This window comes from Lipophrys pholis (assembly GCF_963383615.2).
Source record: "Lipophrys pholis genome assembly, chromosome: 4".
Lineage (NCBI taxonomy): Eukaryota > Metazoa > Chordata > Actinopteri > Blenniiformes > Blenniidae > Lipophrys > Lipophrys pholis.
Window position 1 is genome coordinate 32,620,355 of NC_137637.1, and position 26,048 is coordinate 32,646,402.

Genomic DNA, 26,048 nt, shown 5'->3' on the forward strand with positions numbered 1-26,048 from the left:
ACTCAACCCAATGAGTGAGTGTTGCTTCATTCTTTAATGTCTTTTGTATCAAGAGTTGTTTTTTTTCTTCCAAACTCACGTTTTCAGTTTGAACTTGGTCTGTCGGGAGCGCAGATTCCCAGCTCTGGGTGCGGCCTGTGCTATCTGGTCTGGTTTCTCTCGACACAGCATTTGCTTTTTGAAATATCGTTTGAACGCTTTGTCCCGCAGCCCATACACAATCGGACTGATGAGTCTGGGAAAGACGTGGACGATGATGTAGCTGACGGAGGCTATTTCTCTGGGATACTTAGGAAACAATGTCACCATAGCTTTGATTATCATATGGGACACGTAGGTGAGCATGCAAAGAAGAAGCTGGAAGCCATGAAGCAGGATGGTGTTTCTCGCCTTTTTGGCATCCCCACTTGAAGTTTTAGTCGCGTTGGCAGCCCTCGCGGCGACAAATATTTTTAAGTAGGTGTAGAAAATGGTGAGCCACACAGCAATCATGCACATGATGTAAGACACTTCCCTCTTTTTCAAACTCGCCGGGTGTCGGAAGAGGTTACTCTTTGCACAGTATAACACGGTATTGAACAAACGTTCGGGTTCAGTTGCCGCGATAATAAAGACGTCTATCAGGGTCGACATGACGGCCAAGGCCCAAATCCACCCGATCAGGATGTAGGTCCGCTTGATGGTGCACAGCTCGTTGTGCCGCAGTGGGAAACAGACAGCGATGTAGCACTCGATGGCCATGACGGCGAGATTCAGCGGCGTGTTGAAGGTGGTGAAGATGGCAAACATGAGGATGAGGCAACAGAGAGAAACATTGATGTTGTTAAAGACGCTGGCCAACACCAGCAGGCTGACTGACGTCGTGAGCTGGATCATGTCGTTCAGCACCAGGTGGATGAACAGGATGTAGCGAGGATTCAAGTAGAAGATCTGAAAGGGAAGATGAAGAAGAAAAAGGTCTTTTGCTGTTATTGAGCAAGACGCTGAACTCCAAATTGCTCCCTGCGGATGGATAGAGTCGTTTCCATGGCAGCTTGTTCCATTGGTGTCTGTGTGAATGGATGAACCTGATTAACACTACAAAGAGCTTGAAATCACTTTTCTCTCCAGACTCTGGAGCAGTTCTATGGAGCTGTTCCATTCGGGGATCAACAGAGTGTGAACCACATTATTGATACAGCACAAGTTTGACATCAGAATCCAGCCAGTTAACTTCCTGTTACTCTGCACTAACCTGCCGGCCACTACTGCACTTGGCAAAAGTCTGTTAACTCGTTTGACTGAAAGATTTCACCGCTTCATCTCTGATGTCACTACTGGCATTGTCGCGATCTTTTGTTGTTCAATTATTGGTCTGATTGTTGTGCTGTGTCTAGTAATCTCACTAAAACCAGAATAAATCATTAAGAGCAGCTATTTTCATTGGCAAGCTGCAGGAAAGGAGTTTGTCCTAATTTTCAACTTCACGCAAACTCACCATGCGGCTGGACTGAACTCTGTTCTGGGCTGGATGTGGAACAGAAAGCCACAACAATACCCTGACGTTGTGTTACAGAAACATCGTACAAAACATAAAGCCAATTGTATTTTGGTATTTATATTTTCACTGTAACATTAAATTATTGTAAAAAAGGCCTGCTTACTTACTCCTTATGTGTATATATATATATATATATATATATATATATATATATATATATATATATATATATATATATAGTATCCACTGAATAATTGCTGCAGTCATGATAAAACAACATCCTGATTAAAACAGTAATAAATCATGTAAAGCACTCTGACCTGGTGTTTTCTGAAGGTGTGAACCAGTGTTCCATTTATATAATTGATGATGAGTCCAAGAGCCAAAACTATCACCATTATGATCACAGATGAATTGGAGGAGTCTTGACCGCTCTGACTGATGGACACATTGTGGGCGTGAGATGAGGAATTCATGGAGATTTAAAGAATCCTTGAAAAGAGAGAAAATCATCACACACACAAAAAAAATCATTCTCCAAACTGCCTCCTTCATTGTTATAAGCTGTGATCTCTGTGTGTGTGTGTGTGTGTGTGTGTGTGTGTGTGTGTGTGTGTGTGTGTGTGTGTGTGTGTAGGGGGGGTCTCTCCTGCTTCAACGCACCACATTGTATTGATCGGCTCAGTATCAGGTTTCCTGCAGAGCTTCATCGTCATACAGTCATTTTTCGTGCCTTTCCCATCGCTCGTTCAGAATTATGGCACAAATATAACCCCATTGTCAACATTTAGAAAAATCCGTCTCAAACTCACCACTTCAATCTGACCTTCTCATATATAATCTAGAATATGTATGCCAGTAAACTTTTCTATTTCCCTCATCCTGTCTTCTTCTTTGAATGTTTCACAATTATTTCAGCTTAGTGTTTATTTTAATCTCAGGTATTAATCAATATTTTCAGTCTATTCTACTTCTCTGCAGTTTTACTCATTTAAAAATGATTTTACACAGTAAATAATAACATTTATTCATGTATGCATCTTTTAGAAATACTTCCAGTTTGACTTTCTCTTCTAGTGATTTGATTGTAGTCATTTTCTCATCATTCTTGTCATTTATTGCTTAACCAGATTTGTTGAATTATTGTGGGCGTGTGTGTGTGTGTGTGTGTGTGTGTGTGTGTGTGTGTGTGTGTGTGTGTGTGTGTGTAAACAGCCTTTTATTGTTGACAAATAATCTGTGTTACACTATTTTAACCCTTCTTCAACAAATCATTTCCTATTGCCAGCCAGTACAGCTGATTAATGCATTTATGTTAAATATTAAATAATGTGGGAGTCTGTCTTTGTAAAAAAAAAAAAAATCACTGTACTCAGAAAACTACTATAAATGGCAGAGTCTATTTTAAAACTGTTCCAAAAAATCTAATAACCTGTAAATACTATACTCTGGACATTTTGAGCATTTTTTTTTTCATAGAAATGTTCAAATCTATTATATTTTTGCTCATTTTAAACCACCATGAAATACACTTTCTTTTTTTGTGAATCTCTATGCTGACTTTATATTCATTAGGTGAACCAGAAAACATTCTTCAATAACATTTTCAGATTAAATTTTCCATTTTACAAATAAATCAGCTATAACAATAGTTAAAGTGGATTAGTCTATTTAATCAAATAACAGGTATATGCAGTGTGAGTATCGCATACATCCAAAATGGGTAAACAGCAGTCAGAATACAGTAGATCAGGAGTATGAAGGTGTTAACAGAACAGTTTCTTACCTTCAGATCCCACTTGAGCTCTTCTGGAAATGAGTGTGAGTTCAGTTTGAGTCTTTATATTAAGAAGGTTGATGCATCGTAGGAAATGATGTCACAGTGGTGTCCTGCAGCGAGTCAGCGAATTTAATGTTTAGTGACTGACCTAGTCATAAATAAATAGGAATTTCTGTCTTTCACTGTTTGTCAACGGATTATTAAGCTTTTAGTTAAACTGAAAGGTGATATGCATTGAATTATATGAAATTATGTTGCATGTGACTTAGGTTCCTAACCCTAACCCAAAGTTCATGACCAAAGGTGAGAGTGGGGATGTAGACTGACCAGTAAAGAGAGTTTTGCTTTATGGCTCAGCTCCCTCTTCAGTCTGGGACAGTGACTGCATGATTTCTTTGATAAATTAATACATTTCAGTCAGGTTTTCGAAGAATGCACTCCACTGAAACTCTTTTAAAAAGTTTCAAACGATGTGATGATGGCTGCAGACTCTGGCCATGACACAGTTTTGGTCTAACTGGACTTGACTTCTGCATTTGATCCTGAGGACAAGAATATATTGATTAACAGGCTTAAATCTTAATTGGGGTTTACCGGATCTGTCCTTCAGGGATTTTCCTCACATATAAAAGGAAGGACATTCAATGTTGCTTTTAACAATGTAATGTCTGATGTGTCCAGCCTGTCTTGTGGAGTTGCCCAGGGCTCTGTCCTGGGGCCTGTTTTGTTTCTGTTGTACGTGTTGCCTCTTGGTCTGTGAGTATCTAGAATCCACTTCCTGCAGTTGAAAAGTACTCAGATCACTAAAAGAATTGAAGGCAGGGCAAAGAGGAAACAGCAAATATGTTAAAAGTTAGAATTAAGTAAGAAGCGCAGATTGGAGCCAGCTTAAAAAAACCCAAAACAAGATGACTTTTGATTGACTTTTTTTTTCTGTTTGATTAAATGTCTTCACAATAAAATGATATTACATACTCAAAGCCTTGTGGAGGCACTTTGCAGCTTCTCATGCTGCTGCTGTAACTGAGGGCCTGAATATGGAGGACACACTGAATCTTTCACAATCCAACCAAAACAAGTCAATGAGACCTGAGTAATTAAAACACAAACTAATAGATGTGAAACAAACTCAAGAAAGAAGGGAATATAGATGCTTAACGTGTTTATTAAACATCTTTAACATTTCATATTAACAAAAGACTTTTTTCTTTTTCAAAGAAAACATTCGTCCATATTCTTATTTCTATTGCGTCACTATAACAAACTAACTCGCTGATCTTGTCTGAGAGGAGAGCTGACTGCTTCTTATTGACAATGTTGCTGCAGCTGAGAACAGTCAGCAGAATCCCCCACTAATGTATGATTCACATCAATGTGCTATTTTAAGCTGGAAAAGAAAAACCCTTCGTGCAGAGTGTGCGTAATACTTAAGTCGGTTGACCCATCGAGACGGCCAGCAGGTTGTTTAACGTCTTCTATAGCGAGTTGGTTCCGTCTGCTGGAGCTATTGCCCATTAGAGTCAATTCTTCGATGCTACAGAGCTGCAGGTTGCAGACCTGAGTAGACCTGAGTAGAACCATCAAAGTCAGACCTGTGTTACAGCTTGAATACTGTCCGGGGATGAATTTGTCTTGTTACTGTACAGCTGAGATAGCGTTTGAAGTACTTCCTGAAAGTTGCATCCTTCAGCCCGTAGACGACAGGGTTTGCAAAGCGAGGGAAGATTTGACTTATGATAAAAAAGGCAAAATAAACCGACCTTGTCTGTTGAGGGAAGAGGAACAACATGAGCTGAGTGATCATGGGTTGTACGTAGATAATCATACAAAGCAGCACCTGGAACCCGTGAATCAGGATGGTGTTTCTGGCCTTGTTAGCCTTCGCATCTGCAGCTTTGGCCACAAACAGAATCCTGAAGTACGTATAGCAGAGAGTGAACCAAACCACCACCAGGAACAGGATGTGAGAGGCGTCCCTCTTGTTTCTGCTGTAGCTGCTCCTGAACACGTTGTCCCGAAGGCAGTAAACCTGGCTGACGAGGAACTGCTGCGACTCGGTGGCCAACATGAGGACCACGTCCGGCAGTAAGGACAGACAGTTTATCGTCCAAATTATCCCGATCACCGCATACGTCCTCCTGACCGTACATATTTGGTTGTAGCGGAGGGGGATGCAGACGGAGACGTAGCACTCGGCCGCCATGAACAGGACATTGAGAGGCGTGTTCTGTGCGGTGAGCACAGCCGGCACGATGAGGAGCGCACAGACAAACACGTACTGGCGGTTGATGATGTAGGCCTGGACTAAGAGAATAACGCTGGTTGTCAGTAGTATCATGTCGTTCAGCACAAGGTGGATGAAAAGGATGTAGCGAGGATTTGTCTTAAAGATCTGAAATAAATCAAGATGACACTTTTTCACTTTCACAGATTTTTCCATAGTGTGACTAGAAACGGGTAATCCATGTTGATATACTGTAAAATACACAGTTTTGTGTGTGTGTGTGTGTGTGTGTGTGTGTGTGTGTGTGTGTGTGTGTGTGTGTGTGTGTGTGTGTGTGTGTGTGTGTGTGTGTGCGTGTAGATAGATAGATAATTTACAGAACATATTGAATTACCACCTAATTTAATGCAACAATTCTTTCTTTGTGTTTTTCTTCTGTTATTTCCATCCATGTCTGCTTTATAGTTCACATATTTATGAAGCAGAGATCATATTAGGATCAGTTAAAGTAAAACCAGAGTTCTTGAACAAAGAATAAAATAAGTGTGTACATACATCATGTTTGCTGAAGACATGCACCATGGTGGCATTGATGTAGTTGATGGTGATACCGAGAAGCAGCACGATGATGCACCTGCTCACAGTCTTGTCCAGAGAACTCCCTGAGTCCGGCGGCGCCGTCAGGTTCCTGTCAGCGGCCGTCACGTTCATGACTGCATCCTGGTTATCCTTCAAACACAAACACAGACTTCACATGGAATGTCAAACACATGAAACACATGAGAGATACACATATAAAACCTTCTGCAGTCATGTAGTTAAATATATGAAGCCGAGCAGTCTGACCTGTGATAGAGGGGAGGAGGGCAAGCTGCTATTTTATGAGTGTGTGATTGCAAACAAAGAGATTTTATACTGCAAAGTCAGTGGGTATGGTCTAAGCTTCTGCACACACACACACACGCACGCACGCACGCACGCACGCACGCACGCACGCACGCACGCACGTACGCACGCACGCACGCACGCACGCACACACACAGTGGCGTTTCTAGATGTAAATGCTTGGTCGGGCAAGATTTAAATTCATTTCTAGTGACACTACTGAATTCCAGAGTAAAGTGTGTGCACAACCTCTTAGCCTCAACATTATAACAACCATATAGGCGTTGATTTCGTAAAAATATTGAGCCTTGGAAATAGCCAATCCCAAAAAATGTTTTAATTCAATTAAAAAAAACAATATCAATGATAGGATTTGAACCAGGTCATAATGTTTCACAGACGCAGCTCAGCCACTCGACCACCAGTAAAGCTCCAAATGAATGAGATTCTTAAAAAGCGTTCCTCACCGGGTCACACAGTTAACAACTACTTACTTTATTTTCTCTGCTAAAGTAAGCATTTCAAACTGGTACTTGTAAATAATCAACCTAATTAATTTAGATTCTTAAATGTTGGTTAGCTTTAGCTGCTAACAAGCTGGTATTTCTGACGACTAGCTCCGGTTCAGTGACGCTCCACCTCAGTCAGCGCCAGCCAATCAGCTCTGAGCTTCTAAATGACGTTGTTAGTGGGGCTTCGGGCTCCAAGCCCCACGAGGAATCGAAATCACGTGAACTGAATGAATGGAGCCACAGCCTGAGCATGAACACTTACAGTTAACTACCTGCAATACACACTGCATGGTGAGAGAAGGGCGAGCTACACTAATGCAATACACACTGCATGGTGAGAGAGGGGCGAGCTACACTAATGCAATACACACTGCATGGTGAGAGAGGGGCGAGCTATACTAATGCAATACACACTGCATGGTGAGAGAGGGGCGAGTTACACTAATGCAATACACACTGCATGGTGATAGAGGGGCGAGCTACACTAATGCAATACACACTGCATGGTGAGAGAGGGGCGAGCTACACTAATGCAATACACACTGCATGGTGAGAGAGGGGCGAGCTACACTAATGCAATACACACTGCATGGTGAGAGAGGGGCGAGCTACACTAATGCAATACACACTGCATGGTGAGAGAAGGGCGAGCTACACTAATGCACCATCAGTGTGGATCAGGAGAAAACAACCTGAAACAGCACGAGGAGACCAATAACCAGGGAGTTCTGTCCTCACACAGTAATTATGTGCTCTATAAGTGGAAGTTTCATTCACAGACATGAAAATATTGTAGATAATCTTAAAGAATTAAAAGCATACTTTTCATTCGTTCCTTTCTGAAGACATCAGCAGGGGCTCAGCCCCACCTGCCCCTAATGACCAGTCGCCCCTGCACACACATACACAAACACACATTACATTAACATATATTCCATTCATTAATACTCAAAGCATTGGATAAACTCCATAACGTTGCTCAGCTCTCCATCTGGAGGCCTTTTCAGTTATACTGCAACACATCACGAGCCTCTAACTCTGAAATCATCCTGCCAAAAGATCTCAAACTTGACTCATCCCTTCCCTTTTGTCTTGTCATGTCTTGTATATACATCACCATGGTAATCCTCTTTAAACCTGTCCGCTTTTTAAACTGCAGAAGTACTTTGATCATCCTAACCTTGGTTATCCAGATCTGCACACTGCATCATGTAATAACTGTCTGTGGTCTCGTGGTCCCAGACTTTATCCTAGAGGTGTTATTTTTCAGTGGATCAACAGGACGGCGTATGAGAAGGCCTTTATGAGGCTTAGTGGTGCATGAAAATAATTTGTGACAGAGTCAAACGAGGGAAGGAAGCACTGACGTGAAGCATTTTTTTCAAAGTAAAACTCAATACAGACTAACGGAAATTCAAATGTACATTTTAAACACAAAACTTTTTGTTCTCTCTTTGGGGCCCCATAACTGTGTCATCCCAGATAGACGATTCCCATTTAGACGGCCTATTATAATAAGAGAATCATTTATAACATTTCAGTGATCTATGATGAATAGTAATGTATTTTGTGTTGATTGAACATTAAACTCCCTGTGGTCTGTGAGTATCTAGAATCCACTTCCTGGAGGTGAAAAGCACTCAGATCACTAAAAGAAATGAAGGCAGAGCAAAGAGGAAACAGCAAATATGTTAAAAGTTAGAATTAAGTAAGAAGTGCAGATTGGAGCCAGCTTCAAAAAACAAAAAACAAGATGACTTTCGATTGACTTTTTTTCTGTTTACGATTAAATGTCTTCACAATAAAATGATATTACATACTCAAAGCCTTGTGGAGGCACTTTGCAGCTTCTCATGCTGCTGCTGTAACTGAGGGCCTGAATATGGAGTACACACTGAATCTTTCACAATCCAACCAAAACAAGTCAATGAGACCTGAGTAATTAAAACACAAACTAATAGATGTGAAACAAACTCAAGAAAGAAGGGAATATAGATGCTTAACGTGTTTATTAAACATCTTTAACATTTCATGTTAACAAAAGACTTTTTTCTTTTTCAAAGAAAACATTTGTCCATATTATTATTTCTATTGCGTCACTATAACAAACTAACTCGCTGATCTTGTCTGAGAGGAGAGCTGACTGCTTCTTATTGACAATGTTGCTGCAGCTGAGAACAGTCAGCAGAATCCCCCACTAATGTATGATTCACATCAATGTGCTATTTTAAGCTGGAAAGGAAAAACCCTTCGTGCAGAGTGTGCGTAATACTTTAGTCGGTGGCCCATCGAGACGGCCAGCAGGTTGTTTAACGTCTTCTATAGCGAGTTGGTTCCGTCTGCTGGAGCTATTGCCCATTAGAGTCAATTCTTCGATGCTACAGAGCTGCAGGTTGCAGACCTGAGTAGACCTGAGTAGAACCATCAAAGTCAGACCTGTGTTACAGCTTGAATACTGTCCGGGGATGAATTTGTCTTGTTACTGTACAGCTGAGATACCGTTTGAAGTACTTCCTGAAAGTTGCATCCTTCAGCCCGTAGACGACAGGGTTTGCAAAGCGAGGGAAGACGTGACTTATGATAAAAATGCCGAAATATACCGACCCTTTCTGTTGAGGGAAGAGGAACAACATGAGCTGAGTGATCATGGGTTGTACGTAAACAATCATACAAAGCAGCACCTGGAACCCGTGAATCAGGATGGTGTTTCTGGCCTTGTTAGCCTTCGCATCTGCAGCTTTGGCCACTAACAAAATCCTGAAGTACGTATAGCAGAGAGTGAACCAAACCACCACCAGGAACAGGATGTGAGAGGCGTCCCTCTTGTTTCTGCTGTAGCTGCTCCTGAACACGTTGTCCCGATGGCAGGCAACCTGGCTGACGAGGAACTGCTGCGACTCGGTGGCCAACATGAGGACCACGTCCGGCAGTAAGGACAGACAGTTTATCGTCCACATTGTGCCGATCACCTCATACGTCCTCCTGACCGTACATATTTGGTTGTAGCGGAGGGGCATGCAGACGGAGACGTAGCACTCGGCCGCCATGAACATGACATTGAGAGGCGTGTTGTGTGCGGTGAGCACAGCCGGCACGATGAGGATCGCACAGACAAACACGTACTGGCGGTTGATGACGTAGGCCTGGACTGTGAGACTAACAGTGGTTGTCAGTAGTATCATGTCGTTGAGCACAAGGTGGATGAAAAGGATGTAGCGAGGATTTGTCTTAAAGATCTGAAATAAATCAACATGACACAGATTTTCACTTTCACAGATTTTTCCATAGTGTGACTAGAAACAGGTAATCCATGTTGATATACTGTAAAATACACAGTTTTGTGTGTGTGTGTGTGTGTGTGTGTGTGTGTGTGTGCTTTATATTTTACATATTTATGAAGCAGAGATCATATTAGGATCAGTTAAAGTAAAACCAGAGTTCTTGTGCAAAAAATAAAATAAGTGTGTACATACATCATGTTTGCTGAAGACATGCACCATGGCGGCATTGATGTAGTTGATGGTGATACCGAGAAGCAGCACGATGATGCACCTGCTCACAGTCTTGTCCAGAGAACTCCCTGAGTCCGGCGGCGCCGTCAGGTTCCTGTCAGCGGCCGTCACGTTCATGACTGCATCCTGGTTATCCTTCAAACACAAACACAGACTTCACATGGAATGTCAAACACATGAAACACATGACAGATACACATATAAAACCTTCTGCAGTCATGTAGTTAAATATATGAAGCCGAGCAGTCTGACCTCTGATAGAGGGGAGGAGGCCAAGCTGCTATTTTATGAGTGTGTGATTGCAAACAGAGATTTTATACTGCAAAGTCAGTGGGTATGGTCTAAGCTTCTGCACACACACACACACACACACACACACACACACACACACACACACACACACACACACACACACACACACACACACACACACACACACACACACACACACACACACACACACACACACACACACACACACACACACAGTGGCGTTTCTAGATGTAAATACTTGGTGGGGCCAGATTTTAATTCATTTCTAGTGACACTACTGAATTCCAGAGTAAAGTGTGTGCCTCAACATTATAACAACCATATAGGCGTTGATTTCGTAAAAATATTGAGCCTTGGAAATAGCTGATCAAAAAAAAAATTTCAATTCAAGTAAAAAAACAATATCAATGATAGGATTTGAACCAGGTCATAATGTTTCACAGACGCAGCTCAGCCACTCGACCACCAGTAAAGCTCCAAATGAATGAGATTCTTAAAAAGTGTTCCTCACCGGGTCACACAGTTTACAACTACTTACTTTATTTTCTCTGCTAAAGTAAGCATTTCAAACTGGTACTCATAAATAATCGACCTAATTAATTTAGATTCTTAACTGTTGGTTAGCTTTAGCTGCTAACAAGCTGGTATTTCTGACGACTCGCTCCGGTTCTGTGAAGCTCCGCCTCAATCAGCGCCGGCCAATCAGCTCTGAGCTTCTAAATGACGTTGTTAGTGGGGCTTCGGGCTCCAAGCCCCACGAGGAATCGAAATCACGTGAACTGAATGAATGGAGCCACAGCCTGAGCATGAACACTTACAGTTAACTACCTGCAATACATACTGCATGGTGAGAGAAGGGCGAGCTACACTAAAGCAATACACACTGCATGGTGAGAGAAGGGCGAGCTACACTAATGCAATACACACTGCATGGTGAGAGAAGGGTGAGCTACACTAATGCAATACACACTGCATGGTGAGAGAAGGGCGAGCTATACTAATGCAATACACACTGCATGGTGAGAGAGGGGCGAGCTACACTAAAGCAATACACACTGCATGGTGAGAGAGGGGCGAGCTACACTAATGCAATACACACTGCATGGTGAGAGAGGGGCGAGCTACACTAATGCAAGACACACTGCCTGGTGAGAGAGGGGCGAGCTACACTAATGCAATACACACTGCATGGTGAGAGAGGGGCGAGCTACACTAACGCAATACACACTTTATGGTGAGAGAGGGGCGAGCTACACTAATGCACCATCAGTGTGGATCAGGAGAAAACAACCTGAAACAGCACGAGGAGACCAATAACCAGGGAGTTCTGTCCTCACACAGTAATTATGTGCTCTATAAGAGGAAGTTTCATTCACAGACATGAAAATATTGTAGATAATCTTAAAGATTTAATAGCATACTTTGCATTCAGTCCTTTCTGAAGACATCAGCAGGGGCTCTGCCCCACCTGCCCCTAATGACCAGTCGCCCCTGCACACACATACACAAACACACATTACATTAACATATATTCCATTCATTAATACTCAAAGCATTGGATAAACTCCATAGCGTTGCTCAGCTCTCCATCTGGAGGCCTTTTCAGTTATACTGCAACACATCACGAGCCTCTAACTCTGAAATCATCCTGCCGAAAGATCTCAAACTTGACTCATCCCTTCCCTTTTGTCTTGTCATGTCTTGTATATACATCACCTTTGTAATCCTCTTTAAACCTGTCCGCTTTTTAAACTGCAGTAGTACTTTGATCATCCGGACCTTGGTTATCCAGATCTGCACACTGCATCATGTAATAACTGTCTGTGGTCACATGGTCCCAGACTTTATTCTCGGGGTGTTATTGAGCAGAGCTCCCCAACCTGTTTTTCACCACGGACTGATATTAAGCAACATCATTTTTTCAGTGGATCAACAGGACGGCGTATGAGAAGGCCTTTATGCGCCTTAATGGTGCATGAAAAAAATCTGTGACAGAGTCAAACGAGGGAAAGTAGCACTGACGGTGAAGTGAAGCATTTTTTCAAAATAAAACTCAATGCAGACTAACGGAAATTCAAAAGTACATTTTAAAAATACAAGTTTGTGTTCTCTCTTTGGGGCCCGGTACCAAATGATCCACGGACTGGTAGTTGGGGACTGTATTGTACTGTATTATTACATGGACAAACTTATTTTCATCCAATTAAAAGATTAAAAGGAATAAAACACTGTTGTTGAACATGCTATACATTCAGTATTGAAAAAAAAAATACAAGATTTGATTTACAACAAATACACTGTGTTGAGATGATTCTTATTATCCAGACAGTTTTGCGTTATACAGACACACGAGAAAGTGTGTCTGCCTATCACTGTAGGGATAATCGAGGTAGTACTGTAAACTTAATATCTGTTTTTATTGCTTGGTTATTTTGTATTTTCTGATTGCTTTATAGGTTTGCACCCTACGTTTTTAGGTTTTGTGTCAGTTTATGCAGAGTACTAAAGTGATGTATACAGTAAATAAATTTGAGTTAATCCTGGATGTGCCTTTTTCCTGTTCACTGATTAGACTCAAAGCCACAGTGGTGTCATTCCAACAAAGTCCTACTTTACTTTACTTCCACTTTCAATTTTTTTTTAATCTCCTGCAGAAGTGTGAGGTAATCATCTGTGGAAAAGAAAATCGCTGTTGTCCTTCTGTAGATTTAAAAGCAAAGTGGTAAAAATATGAGCGCAGTCTTCTGTATCGATTGAACATTAAACCCCCAGTGGTCTGTGAGTATCTAGAATCCACTTCCTGGAGTCGAAAAGCACTCAGATCACTAAAATATAAATGTTTTTTCTGTTTACATTTGAATGTCTTCACAATAAAATGACATTACATACTCAAAGCCTTGTGGAGGCACTTTGCAGCTTCTCATGCTGCTGCTGTAACTGAGGGCCTGAAGATGGAGGACACACTGAATCTTTCACAATCCAACAGGAAAATCTTTTAATGATTGAGTGTTTGTTCTGCACCTTTCTGAAAATAACAGTGGATTGACATACATAAATATTCATACATATGGAAGTAAATAAACACACAATCAAAACAAGTCAATGAGACCTGAATAATTAAAACAAACAAACTCAAGAAAGGATATATATATATATGATTAACATGTCTACTAAACACCTTTAACAGTTCATATTAACATAAACCTCTTTTTTCAAAACAAACATTCATCCACATTAAAGTTTCTGTTACGCCACGAAAACAAACTAACTTGTTGATGCTTCTTATTTACAATGTTGCTGCAGTTGAGAACAGTCAGTAAAATCGAACGTATGATTCACATTAATGTGCTATTTTAAGCAGATAAAGCTGGGAAAGAAAACTCCTTTCTGCAGGGTGTGCATAATACTTTATGTGGGTTGACTGTTGTGTGTGGGGCTATTTTGTACTCAACTTTCCCATTAAGATGGCCAGCGTGCTGTTTGACATCTTCTATATCGAGTTGGTTCCGTCTGCTAGATCTCCTGCCAATTTGTGCTGCTGGTGGGTTAACTGTGTTAATATTTTTAATCACATTAATCATGATGATAGTTTAATCTCCATCAATGCGTTACTGTTACAACCGCTGTTTTAATCTGAACTTTCAGCTTCAGATTTAAAGATTTTTAAATCCACATCAGAAAACCTATCTCTTAATTTACATTAAATGTTTTGAAAGCAGCAGACAGTCAGTTCTTTGACGCTGCAGGTTGCAGACCTGAGAAGACCCGAGTAGAACCATCAAAGTCAGACCTGTGTTACAGCTTGAATACTGTCCGGGGATGAATTTGTCTTGTTACTGTACAGCTGAGATACCGTTTGAAGTACTTCCTGAAAGTTGCATCCTTCAGCCCATAGACGACAGGGTTTGCAAAGCGAGGGAAGATTTGACTTATGATAAAAAAGGCAAAATAAACCAACCTTATCTGTTGAGGGAAGAGGAACAACAAGAGCTGAGTGATCATGGGTTGTACGTAGACAATCATACAAAGCAGCACCTGGAACCCGTGAATCAGGATGGTGTTTCTGGCCTTGTTAGCCTTCGCATCTGCAGCTTTGGCCACAAACAAAATCCTGAAGTACGTATAGCAGAGAGTGAACCAAACCACCACCAGGAACAGGATGTGAGAGGCGTCCCTCTTGTTTCTGCTGTAGCTGCTCCTGAACACGTTGTCCCGAAGGCAGGCAACCTGGCTGACGAGGAACTGCTGCGACTCGGTGGCCAACATGAGGACCACGTCCGGCAGTAAGGACAGACAGTTTATCGTCCACATTGTGCCGATCACCGCATACGTCCTCCTGACCGTACATATTTGGTTGTAGCGGAGGGGCATGCAGACGGAGACGTAGCACTCCGCCGCCATGAACATGACATTGAGAGGCGTGTTGTGTGCGGTGAGCACAGCCGGCACGATGAGGATCGCACAGACAAACATGTACTGGCGGTTGATGATGTAGGTCTGGACTGTGAGACTAACAGTGGTTGTCAGTAGGATCATGTCGTTCAGCACAAGGTGGATGAAAAGGATGTAGCGAGGATTTGTCTTAAAGATCTGAAATAAATCAAGATGACACACATTTTCACTTTCACAGATTTTTCCATAGTGTGACTAGAAACGGGTAATCCATGTTGATATACTGTAAAATACACAGTTTTGTGTGTGTGTGTGTATGTGTGTGTGCTTTATATTTCACATATTTATGAAGCAGAGATCATATTAGGATTAGTTAAAGTAAAACCAGAGTTCTTGTGCAAAGAATAAAATAAGTGTGTACATACATCATGTTTGCTGAAGACATGCACCATGGTGGCATTGATGTAGTTGATGGTGATACCGAGAAGCAGCACGATGATGCACCTGGTCACAGTCTTGTCCAGAGAACTCCCAGAGTCCGGCGGCGCCGTCAGGTTCCTGTCAGCGGCCGTCACGTTCATGACTGCATCCTGGTTATCCTTCAAACACAAACACAGACTTCACATGGAATGTTAAACACATGAAACACATGACAGATACACATATAAAACCTTCTGCAGTCATGTAGTTAAATATATGAAGCCGAGCAGTCTGACCTGTGATAGAGGGGAGGAGGCCAAGCTGCTATTTTATGAGTGTGTGATTGCAAACAAAGAGATTTTATACTGCAAAGTCAGTGGGTATGGTCTAAGCTTCTGCACACACACACACACACACACACACACACACACACACACACACACACACACACACACACACACACACACACACACACACACACACACACACACACACACACACACACACACACACACACACACAGTGGCTTTTCTAGATGTAAATACTTGGTGGGGCAAGATTTTAATTCATTTCTAGTGACACTACTGAATTCCAGAGTAAAGTGTGTGCCTCAACATCATAACAACCATATTGGCGGTGATTTCGTAAAAATATTGAGCCTTGGAAATAGCTGATCAAAAAAAAAATTTCAATTCAAGTAAAAAAAACAATATCAATGATAGGATTTGAACCAGGTCATAATGTTTCACAGACGCAGCTCAGCCACTCGACCACCAGTAAAGCTCCAAATGAATGAGATTCTTAAAAAGCGTTCCTCACCGGGTCACACAGTTTACAACTACTTACTTTATTTTCTCTGCTAAAGTAAGCATTTCAAACTGGTACTCGTAAATAATCGACCTAATTAATTTAGATTCTTAACTGTTGGTTAGCTTTAGCTGCTAACAAGCTGGTATTTCTGACGACTCGCTCCGGTTCTGTGAAGCTCCACCTCAATCAGCGCCAGCCAATCAGCTCTGAGCTTCTAAATGACGTTGTTAGTGGGGCTTCGGGCTCCAAGCCCCACGAGGAATCAAAATCACGTGAACTGAATGAATGGAGCCACAGCCTGAGCATGAACACTTACAGTTAACTACCTGCAATACACACTGCATGGTGAGAGAAGGGCGAGCTACACTAATGCAATACACACTGCATGGTGAGAGAAGGGCGAGCTACACTAAAGCAATACACACTGCATGGTGAGAGAGGGGCGAGCTACACTAATGCAATACACACTGCATGGTGAGAGAAGGGCGAGCTACACTAAAGCAATACACACTGCATGGTGAGAGAAGGGCGAGCTACACTAATGCAATACACACTGCATGGTGAGAGAAGGGCGAGCTACACTAAAGCAATACACACTGCATGGTGAGAGAAGGGCGAGCTACACTAATGCAATACACACTGCATGGTGAGAGAAGGGCGAGCTAAACTAATGCAATACACTGCATGGTGACAGAGGGGCGAGCTACACTAAAGCAATACACACTGCATGGTGAGAGAGGGACGGGCTGCACTAATGCAATACACACTGCATGGTGAGAGAGGGGCGAGCTACACTGATGCAATACACACTGTATGGTGAGAGAGGGGCGAGCTACACTAAAGCAATACACACTGCATGGTGAGAGAGGGGCGAGCTACACTAATGCAATACACACTGCATGGTGAGGGAGGGGCGAGCTACACTAAAGCAATACACACTGCATGGTGAGAGAGGGGCGAGCTACACTAATGCACCATCAGTGTGGATCAGGAGAAAACAACCTGAAACAGCACGAGGAGACCAATAACCAGGGAGTTCTGTCCTCACACAGTAATTATGTGCTCTATAAGAGGAAGTTTCATTTACAGACAGGAAAATATTGTAGATAATCTTAAAGATTTAATAGCATACTTTGCATTCAGTCCTTTCTGATGACATCAGCAGGGGCTCAGCCCCACCTGCCCCTAATGACCAGTCGCCCCTGCACACACATACACAAACACACATTACATTAACATATATTCCATTCATTAATACTCAAAGCATTGGATAAACTCCATAGCGTTGCTCAGCTCTCCATCTGGAGGCCTTTTCAGTTATACTGCAACACATCACGAGCCTCTAACTCTGAAATCATCCTGCCAAAAGATCTCAAACTTGACTCATCCCTTCCCTTTTGTCTTGTCATGTCTTGTATATACATCACCTTTGTAATCCTCTTTAAACCGTTCCGCTTTTTAAACTGCAGTAGTACTTTGATCATCCGGACCTTGGTTATCCAGATCTGCACACTGCATCATGTAATAACTGTCTGTGGTCACATGGTCCCAGACTTTATTCTCGGGGTGTTATTGAGCAGAGCTCCCCAACTTGTTTTTCACCACGGACTGATATTAAGCAACATCATTTTTTCAGTGGATCAACAGGACGGCGTATGAGAAGGCCTTTATGAGCCTTAATGGTGCATGAAAAAAATCTGTGACAGAGTCAAACGAGGGAAAGTAGCACTGACGGTGAAGTGAAGCATTTTTTCAAAATAAAACTCAATGCAGACTAACGGAAATTCAAAAGTACATTTTAAAAATACAAGTTTGTGTTCTCTCTTTGGGGCCCGGTACCAAATGATCCACGGACTGGTAGTTGGGGACTGTATTGTACTGTATTATTACATGGACAAACTTATTTTCATCCAATTAAAAGATTAAAAGGAATAAAACACTGTTGTTGAACATGCTATACATTCAGTATTCAAAAACAAAATACAAGATTTGATTTACAACAAATACACTGTGTTGAGATGATTCTTATTATCCAGACAGTTTTGCGTTATACAGACACACGAGAAAGTGTGTCTGCCTATCACTGTAGGGATAATCGAGGTAGTACTGTAAACTTAATATCTGTTTTTATTGCTTGGTTATTTTGTATTTTCTGATTGCTTTATAGGTTTGCACCCTACGTTTTTAGGTTTTGTGTCAGTTTATGCAGAGTACTAAAGTGATGTATACAGTAAATAAATTTGAGTTAATCCTGGATGTGCCTTTTTCCTGTTCACTGATTAGACTCAAAGCCACAGTGGTGTCATTCCAACAAAGTCCTACTTTACTTTACTTCCACTTTCAATTTTTTTTTAATCTCCTGCAGAAGTGTGAGGTAATCATCTGTGGAAAAGAAAATCGCTGTTGTCCTTCTGTAGATTTAAAAGCAAAGTGGTAAAAATATGAGCGCAGTCTTCTGTATCGATTGAACATTAAACCCCCAGTGGTCTGTGAGTATCTAGAATCCACTTCCTGGAGTCGAAAAGCACTCAGGTCACTAAAATATAAATGTTTTTTCTGTTTACATTTGAATGTCTTCACAATAAAAGGACATTACATACTCAAAGCCTTGTGGAGGCACTTTGCAGCTTCTCATGCTGCTGCTGTAACTGAGGGCCTGAAGATGGAGGACACACTGAATCTTTCACAATCCAACAGGAAAATCTTTTAATTATTGAGTGTTTGTTCTGCACCTTTCTGAAATTAACAGTGGATTGACATACATAAATATTCATACATATGGAAGTAAATAAACACACAATCAAAACAAGTCAATGAGACTTGAATAATTAAAACAAACAAACTCAAGAAAGGATATATATATATATATATATATATATGATAAACATGTCTACTAAACACCTTTAACAGTTCATATTAACATAAACCTCTTTTTCAAAACAAACATTCATCCACATTAAAGTTTCTGTTACGCCACGAAAACAAACTAACTTGTTGATGCTTCTTATTTACAATGTTGCTGCAGTTGAGAACAGTCAGTAAAATCGAACGTATGATTCACATTAATGTGCTATTTTAAGCAGATAAAGCTGGGAAAGAAAACTCCTTTCTGCAGAGTGTGCATAATACTTTATGTGGGTTGACTGTTGTGTGTGGGGCTATTTTGTACTCAAATTTCCCATTAAGATGGCCAGCGTGCTGTTTGACATCTTCTATATCGAGTTGGTTCCGTCTGCTAGATCTCCTGCCCATTTGTGCTGCTGGTGGGTTAACTGTGTTAATATTTTTAATCACATTAATCATGATGATAGTTTAATCTCCATCAATGCGTTACTGTTACAACCGCTGTTTTAATCTGAACTTTCAGCTTCAGATTTAAAGATTTTTAAATCCACATCAGAAAACCTATCTCTTAATTTACATTAAATGTTTTGAAAGCAGCAGACAGTCAGTTCTTTGACGCTGCAGGTTGCAGACCTGAGTAGACCCGAGTAGAACCATCAAAGTCAGACCTGTGTTACAGCTTGAATACTGTCCGGGGATGAATTTGTCTTGTTACTGTACAGCTGAGATAGCGTTTGAAGTACTTCCTGAAAGTTGCATCCTTCAGCCCGTAGACGACAGGGTTTGCAAAGCGAGGGAAGATTTGACTTATGATAAAAAAGGCAAAATAAACCAACCTTATCTGTTGAGGGAAGAGGAACAACAAGAGCTGAGTGATCATGGGTTGTACGTAGATAATCATACAAAGCAGCACCTGGAACCCGTGAATCAGGATGGTGTTTCTGGCCTTGTTAGCCTTCGCATCTGCAGCTTTGGCCACAAACAGAATCCTGAAGTATGTATAGCAGAGAGTGAACCAAACCACCACCAGGAACAGGATGTGAGAGGCGTCCCTCTTGTTTCTGCTGTAGCTGCTCCTGAACACGTTGTCCCGAAGGCAGGCAACCCGGCTGAAGAGGAACTGCTGCGACTCGGTGGCCAACATGAGGGCCACGTCCGGCAGTAAGGACAGACAGTTTATCGTCCAAATTATCCCGATCACCGCGTACGTCCTCCTGACCGTACATATGTGGTTGTAGCGGAGGGGGATGCAGACGGAGACGTAGCACTCGGCCGCCATGAACAGGACATTGAGAGGTGTGTTCTGTGCGGTGAGCACAGCCGGCACGATGAGGAGCGCACAGACAAACACGTACTGGCGGTTGATGATGTAGGTCTGGACTAAGAGAATAACGCTGGTTGTCAGTAGGATCATGTCGTTCAGCACAAGGTGGATGAAAAGGATGTAGCGAGGGTTTGTCTTAAAGATCTGAAATAAATCAACATGACACACATTTTCACTTTCACAGATTTTTCCATAGTGTGACTAGAAACGGGTAATCCATGTTGATATACTGTAAAATACACAGTTTTGTGTGTGTGTGTGTGTGTGTGTGTGTGTGTGTGTGTGTGTGTGTGTGTGTGTGTGTGTGTGTGTGTGTGTGTGTGTGTGTGTGTGTGTGCTTTATATTTCACATATTTATGAAGCAGAGATCATATTAGGATCAGTTAAAGTAAAACCAGAGTTCTTGTGCAAAAAATTAAATAAGTGTGTACATACATCATGTTTGCTGAAGACATGCACCATGGCGGCATTGATGTAGTTGATGGTGATACCGAGAAGCAGCACGATGATGCACCTGCTCACAGTCTTGTCCAGAGAACTCCCTGAGTCCGGCGGCGCCGTCAGGTTCCTGTCAACGGCCGTCACGTTCATGACTGCATCCTGGTTATCCTTCAAACACAAACACAGACTTCACATGGAATGTCAAACACATGAAACACATGACAGATACACATATAAAACCTTCTGCAGTCATGTAGTTAAATATATGAAGCCGAGCAGTCTGACCTGTGATAGAGGGGAGGAGGCCAAGCTGCTATTTTATGAGTGTGTGATTGCAAACAAAGAGATTTTATACTGCAAAGTCAGTGGGTATGGTCTAAGCTTCTGCACACACACACACACACACACACACACACACACACACACACACACACACACACACACACACACACACACACACACACACACACACACACACACACACACACACAGTGGCTTTTCTAGATGTAAATGCTTGGTGGGGCAAGATTTAAATTCATTTCTAGTGACACTACTGAATTCCAGAGTAAAGTCTGTGCCTCAACATCATAACAACCATATTGGCGGTGATTTCGTAAAAATATTGAGCCTTGGAAATAGCCGATCCCAAAAAATGTTTTAATTCAATTAAAAAAAACAATATCAATGATAGGATTTGAACCAGGTCATAATGTTTCACAGACGCAGCTCAGCCACTCGACCACCAGTAAAGCTCCAAATGAATGAGATTCTTAAAACGCGTTCCTCACCGGGTCACACAGTTTACAACTACTTACTTTATTTTCTCTGCTAAAGTAAGCATTTCAAACTCGTACTTGTAAATAATCGACCTAATTAATTTAGATTCTTAAATGTTGGTTAGCTTTAGCTGCTAACAAGCTGGTATTTCTGACGACTTGCTCCGGTTCTGTGAAGCTCCGCCTCAATCAGCGCCGGCCAATCAGCTCTGAGCTTCTAAATGACGTTGTTAGTGGGGCTTCGGGCTCCAAGCCCCACGAGGAATCGAAATCACGTGAACTGAATGAATGGAGCCACAGCCTGAGCATGAACACTTACAGTTAACTATCTGCAATACACACTGCATGGTGAGAGAAGGGTGAGCTATACTAATGCAATACACACTGCATGGTGAGAGAGGGGCGAGTTACACTAATGCAATACACACTGCATGGTGATAGAGGGGCGAGCTACACTAATGCAATACACACTGCATGGTGAGAGAGGGGCGAGCTACACTAATGCAATACACACTGCATGGTGAGAGAGGGGCGAGCTACACTAATGCAATACACACTGCATGGTGAGAGAGGGGCGAGCTACACTAATGCAATACACACTGCATGGTGATAGAGGGGCGAGCTACACTAATGCAATACACACTGCATGGTGAGAGAGGGGCGAGCTACACTAATGCAATACACACTGCATGGTGAGAGAGGGGCGAGCTACACTAATGCAATACACACTGCATGGTGAGAGAAGGGCGAGCTACACTAATGCAATACACAATGCATGGTGATAGAGGGGCGAGCTACACTAATGCAATACACACTGCATGGTGAGAGAGGGGCGAGTTACACTAATGCAATACACACTGCATGGTGATAGAGGGGCGAGCTACACTAATGCAATACACACTGCATGGTGAGAGAGGGGCGAGCTACACTAATGCAATACACACTGCATGGTGAGAGAGGGGCGAGCTACACTAATGCAATACACACTGCATGGTGAGAGAGGGGCGAGCTACACTAATGCACCATCAGTGTGGATCAGGAGAAAACAACCTGAAACAGCACGAGGAGACCAATAACCAGGGAGTTCTGTCCTCACACAGTAATTATGTGCTCTATAAGAGGAAGTTTCATTCACAGACATGAAAATATTGTACATAATCTTAAAGAATTAAAAGCATACTTTTCATTCAGTCCTTTCTGAAGACATCAGCAGGGGCTCTGCCCCACCTGCCCCTAATGACCAGTCGCCCCTGCACACACATACACAAACACACATTACATTAACATATATTCCATTCATTAATACTCAAAGCATTGGATAAACTCCATAGCGTTGCTCAGCTCTCCATCTGGAGGCCTTTTCAGTTATACTGCAACACATCACGAGCCTCTAACTCTGAAATCATCCTGCCGAAAGATCTCAAACTTGACTCATCCCTTCCCTTTTGTCTTGTCATGTCTTGTATATACATCACCTTTGTAATCCTCTTTAAACCTTTCCGCTTTTTAAACTGCAGTAGTACTTTGATCATCCTAACCTTTGTTATCCAGATCTGCACACTGCATCATGTAATAACTGTCTGTGGTCACATGGTCCCAGACTTTATCCTAGAGGTGTTATTTTTCAGTGGATCAACAGGACGGCGTATGAGAAGGCCTTTATGAGGCTTAGTGGTGCATGAAAAGAATTTGTGACAGAGTCAAACGAGGGAAAGAAGCACTGACGTGAAGCATTTTTTTCAAAGTAAAACTCAATACAGACTAACGGAAATTCAAATGTACATTTTAAACACAAAACTTTTTGTTCTCTCTTTGGGGCCCCATAACTGTGTCATCCCAGATAGACGATTCCCATGTAGACGGCCTATTATAATAAGAGAATAATTTATAACATTTCAGTGACCTATGATGAATAGTAATGTATTTTGTGTTGATTGAACATTAAACTCCCTGTGGTCTGTGAGTATCTAGAATCCACTTCCTGGAGGTGAAAAGCACTCAGATCACTAAAAGAAATGAAGGCAGAGCAAAGAGGAAACAGCAAATATGTTAAAAGTTAGAATTAAGTAAGAAGTGCAGATTGGAGCCAGCTTAAATAAACAAAAAACAAGATGACTTTTGATTGACTTTTTTTCTGTTTACGATTAAATGTCTTCACAATAAAATGACATTACATACTCAAAGCCTTGTGGAGGCACTTTGCAGCTTCTCATGCTGCTGCTGTAACTGAGGGCCTGAATATGGAGGACACACTGAATCTTTCACAATCCAACCAAAACAAGTCAATGAGACCTGAGTAATTAAAACACAAACTAATAGATGTGAAACAAACTCAAGAAAGAAGGGAATATAGATGCTTAAGGTGTTTATTAAACATCTTTAACATTTCATGTTAACAAAAGACTTTTTTCTTTTTAAAAGAAAACATTCGTCCATATTATCGTTTCTATTGCGTCACTATAACAAACTAACTCGCTGATCTTGTCTGAGAGGAGAGCTGACTGCTTCTTATTGACAATGTTGCTGCAGCTGAGAACAGTCAGCAGAATCCCCCACTAATGTGTGATTCACATCAATGTGCTATTTTAAGCTGGAAAGGAAAAACCCTTCGTGCAGAGTGTGCGTAATACTTTAGTCGGTTGGCCCATCGAGACGGCCAGCAGGTTGTTTAACGTCTTCTATAGCGAGTTGGTTCCGTCTGCTGGAGCTATTGCCCATTAGAGTCAATTCTTCGATGCTACAGAGCTGCAGGTTGCAGACCTGAGTAGACCTGAGTAGAACCATCAAAGTCAGACCTGTGTTACAGCTTGAATACTGTCCGGGGATGAATTTGTCTTGTTACTGTACAGCTGAGATACCGTTTGAAGTACTTCCTGAAAGTTGCATCCTTCAGCCCGTAGACGACAGGGTTTGCAAAGCGAGGGAAGATTTGACTTATGATAAAAATGCCGAAATATACCGACCCTTTCTGTTGAGGGAAGAGGAACAACATGAGCTGAGTGATCATGGGTTGTACATAAACAATCATACAAAGCAGCACCTGGAACCCGTGAATCAGGATGGTGTTTCTGGCCTTGTTAGCCTTCGCATCTGCAGCTTTGGCCACAAACAAAATCCTGAAGTACGTATAGCAGAGAGTGAACCAAACCACCACCAGGAACAGGATGTGAGAGGCGTCCCTCTTGTTTCTGCTGTAGCTGCTCCTGAACACGTTGTCCCGAAGGCAGGCAACCTGGCTGACGAGGAACTGCTGCGACTCGGTGGCCAACATGAGGACCACGTCCGGCAGTAAGGACAGACAGTTTATCGTCCACATTGTGCCGATCACCTCATACGTCCTCCTGACCGTACATATTTGGTTGTAGCGGAGGGGGATGCAGACGGAGACGTAGCACTCGGCCGCCATGAACAGGACATTGAGAGGCGTGTTGTGTGCGGTGAGCACAGCCGGCACGACGATGATCGCACAGACAAACACGTACTGGCGGTTGATGATGTAGGCCTGGACTGTGAGAATAACGCTGGTTGTCAGTAGTATCATGTCGTTGAGCACAAGGTGGATGAAAAGGATGTAGCGAGGATTTGTCTTAAAGATCTGAAATAAATCAAGATGACACACATTTTCACTTTCACAGATTTTTCCATAGTGTGACTAGAAACGTGTAATCCATGTTGATATACTGTAAAATACACAGTTTTGTGTGTGTGTGTGTGTGTGTGTGTGTGTGTGTGTGTGTGTGTGTGTGTGTAGATAGATAGATAATTTACAGAACATATTGAATTACCACCTAATTTAATGCAACAATTCTTTCTTTGTGTTTTTCTTCTGTTATTTCCATCCATGTCTGCTTTATATTTCACATATTTATGAAGCAGAGATCATATTAGGATCAGTTAAAGTAAAACCAGAGTTCTTGTGCAAAAAATAAAATAAGTGTGTACATACATCATGTTTGCTGAAGACATGCACCATGGCGGCATTGATGTAGTTGATGGTGATACATGGAATGTCAAACACATGAAACACATGACAGATACACATATAAAACCTTCTGCAGTCATGTAGTTAAATATATGAAGCCGAGCAGTCTGACCTGTGATAGAGGGGAGGAGGGCAAGCTGCTATTTTATGAGTGTGTGATTGCAAACAAAGAGATTTTATACTGCAAAGTCAGTGGGTATGGTCTAAGCTTCTGCACACACACACACACGCGCACACACACACACACACACACACACACACACACACACACACACACACACACACACACACACACACACACACACACACACACACACACACACACACACACACACACACACACACACACACACACACACAGTGGCTTTTCTCTATGTAAATACTTGGTGGGGC

At 42.0% G+C, this 26,048-nt stretch overlaps 5 protein-coding genes across 5 annotated transcripts; all 5 read right to left on the minus strand.

Annotated features, from left to right (window-relative positions):
• Positions 1 to 75: 75 nt before the first annotated feature.
• LOC308108334 (odorant receptor 131-2-like) lies at positions 76 to 6,195 on the minus strand (the record flags this gene model as incomplete). Its single annotated transcript, XM_080461165.1, has 3 exons — positions 76 to 390; positions 5,131 to 5,652; positions 6,040 to 6,195. 3 exons carry the CDS (start codon positions 6,193 to 6,195, stop codon positions 76 to 78), a joined length of 993 nt encoding a protein of 330 aa, XP_080317291.1.
• LOC308108335 (odorant receptor 131-2-like) lies at positions 6,192 to 10,510 on the minus strand (the record flags this gene model as incomplete). Its single annotated transcript, XM_080461166.1, has 3 exons — positions 6,192 to 6,213; positions 9,381 to 10,117; positions 10,355 to 10,510. 3 exons carry the CDS (start codon positions 10,508 to 10,510, stop codon positions 6,192 to 6,194), a joined length of 915 nt encoding a protein of 304 aa, XP_080317292.1.
• Positions 10,507 to 15,639, minus strand: LOC308108336 (odorant receptor 131-2-like; the record flags this gene model as incomplete). Its single annotated transcript, XM_080461167.1, has 3 exons — positions 10,507 to 10,528; positions 14,625 to 15,256; positions 15,484 to 15,639. The coding sequence occupies 3 exons, from the start codon at positions 15,637 to 15,639 to the stop codon at positions 10,507 to 10,509; spliced, it is 810 nt and encodes a 269-aa protein (XP_080317293.1).
• LOC308108338 (odorant receptor 131-2-like) lies at positions 15,636 to 21,047 on the minus strand (the record flags this gene model as incomplete). Its single annotated transcript, XM_080461171.1, has 3 exons — positions 15,636 to 15,657; positions 19,969 to 20,600; positions 20,892 to 21,047. The coding sequence occupies 3 exons, from the start codon at positions 21,045 to 21,047 to the stop codon at positions 15,636 to 15,638; spliced, it is 810 nt and encodes a 269-aa protein (XP_080317297.1).
• Positions 21,044 to 25,646, minus strand: LOC308108339 (odorant receptor 131-2-like; the record flags this gene model as incomplete). Its single annotated transcript, XM_080461172.1, has 3 exons — positions 21,044 to 21,065; positions 24,532 to 25,268; positions 25,620 to 25,646. The coding sequence occupies 3 exons, from the start codon at positions 25,644 to 25,646 to the stop codon at positions 21,044 to 21,046; spliced, it is 786 nt and encodes a 261-aa protein (XP_080317298.1).
• Between the last annotated feature and the right edge of the window lie 402 nt (positions 25,647 to 26,048).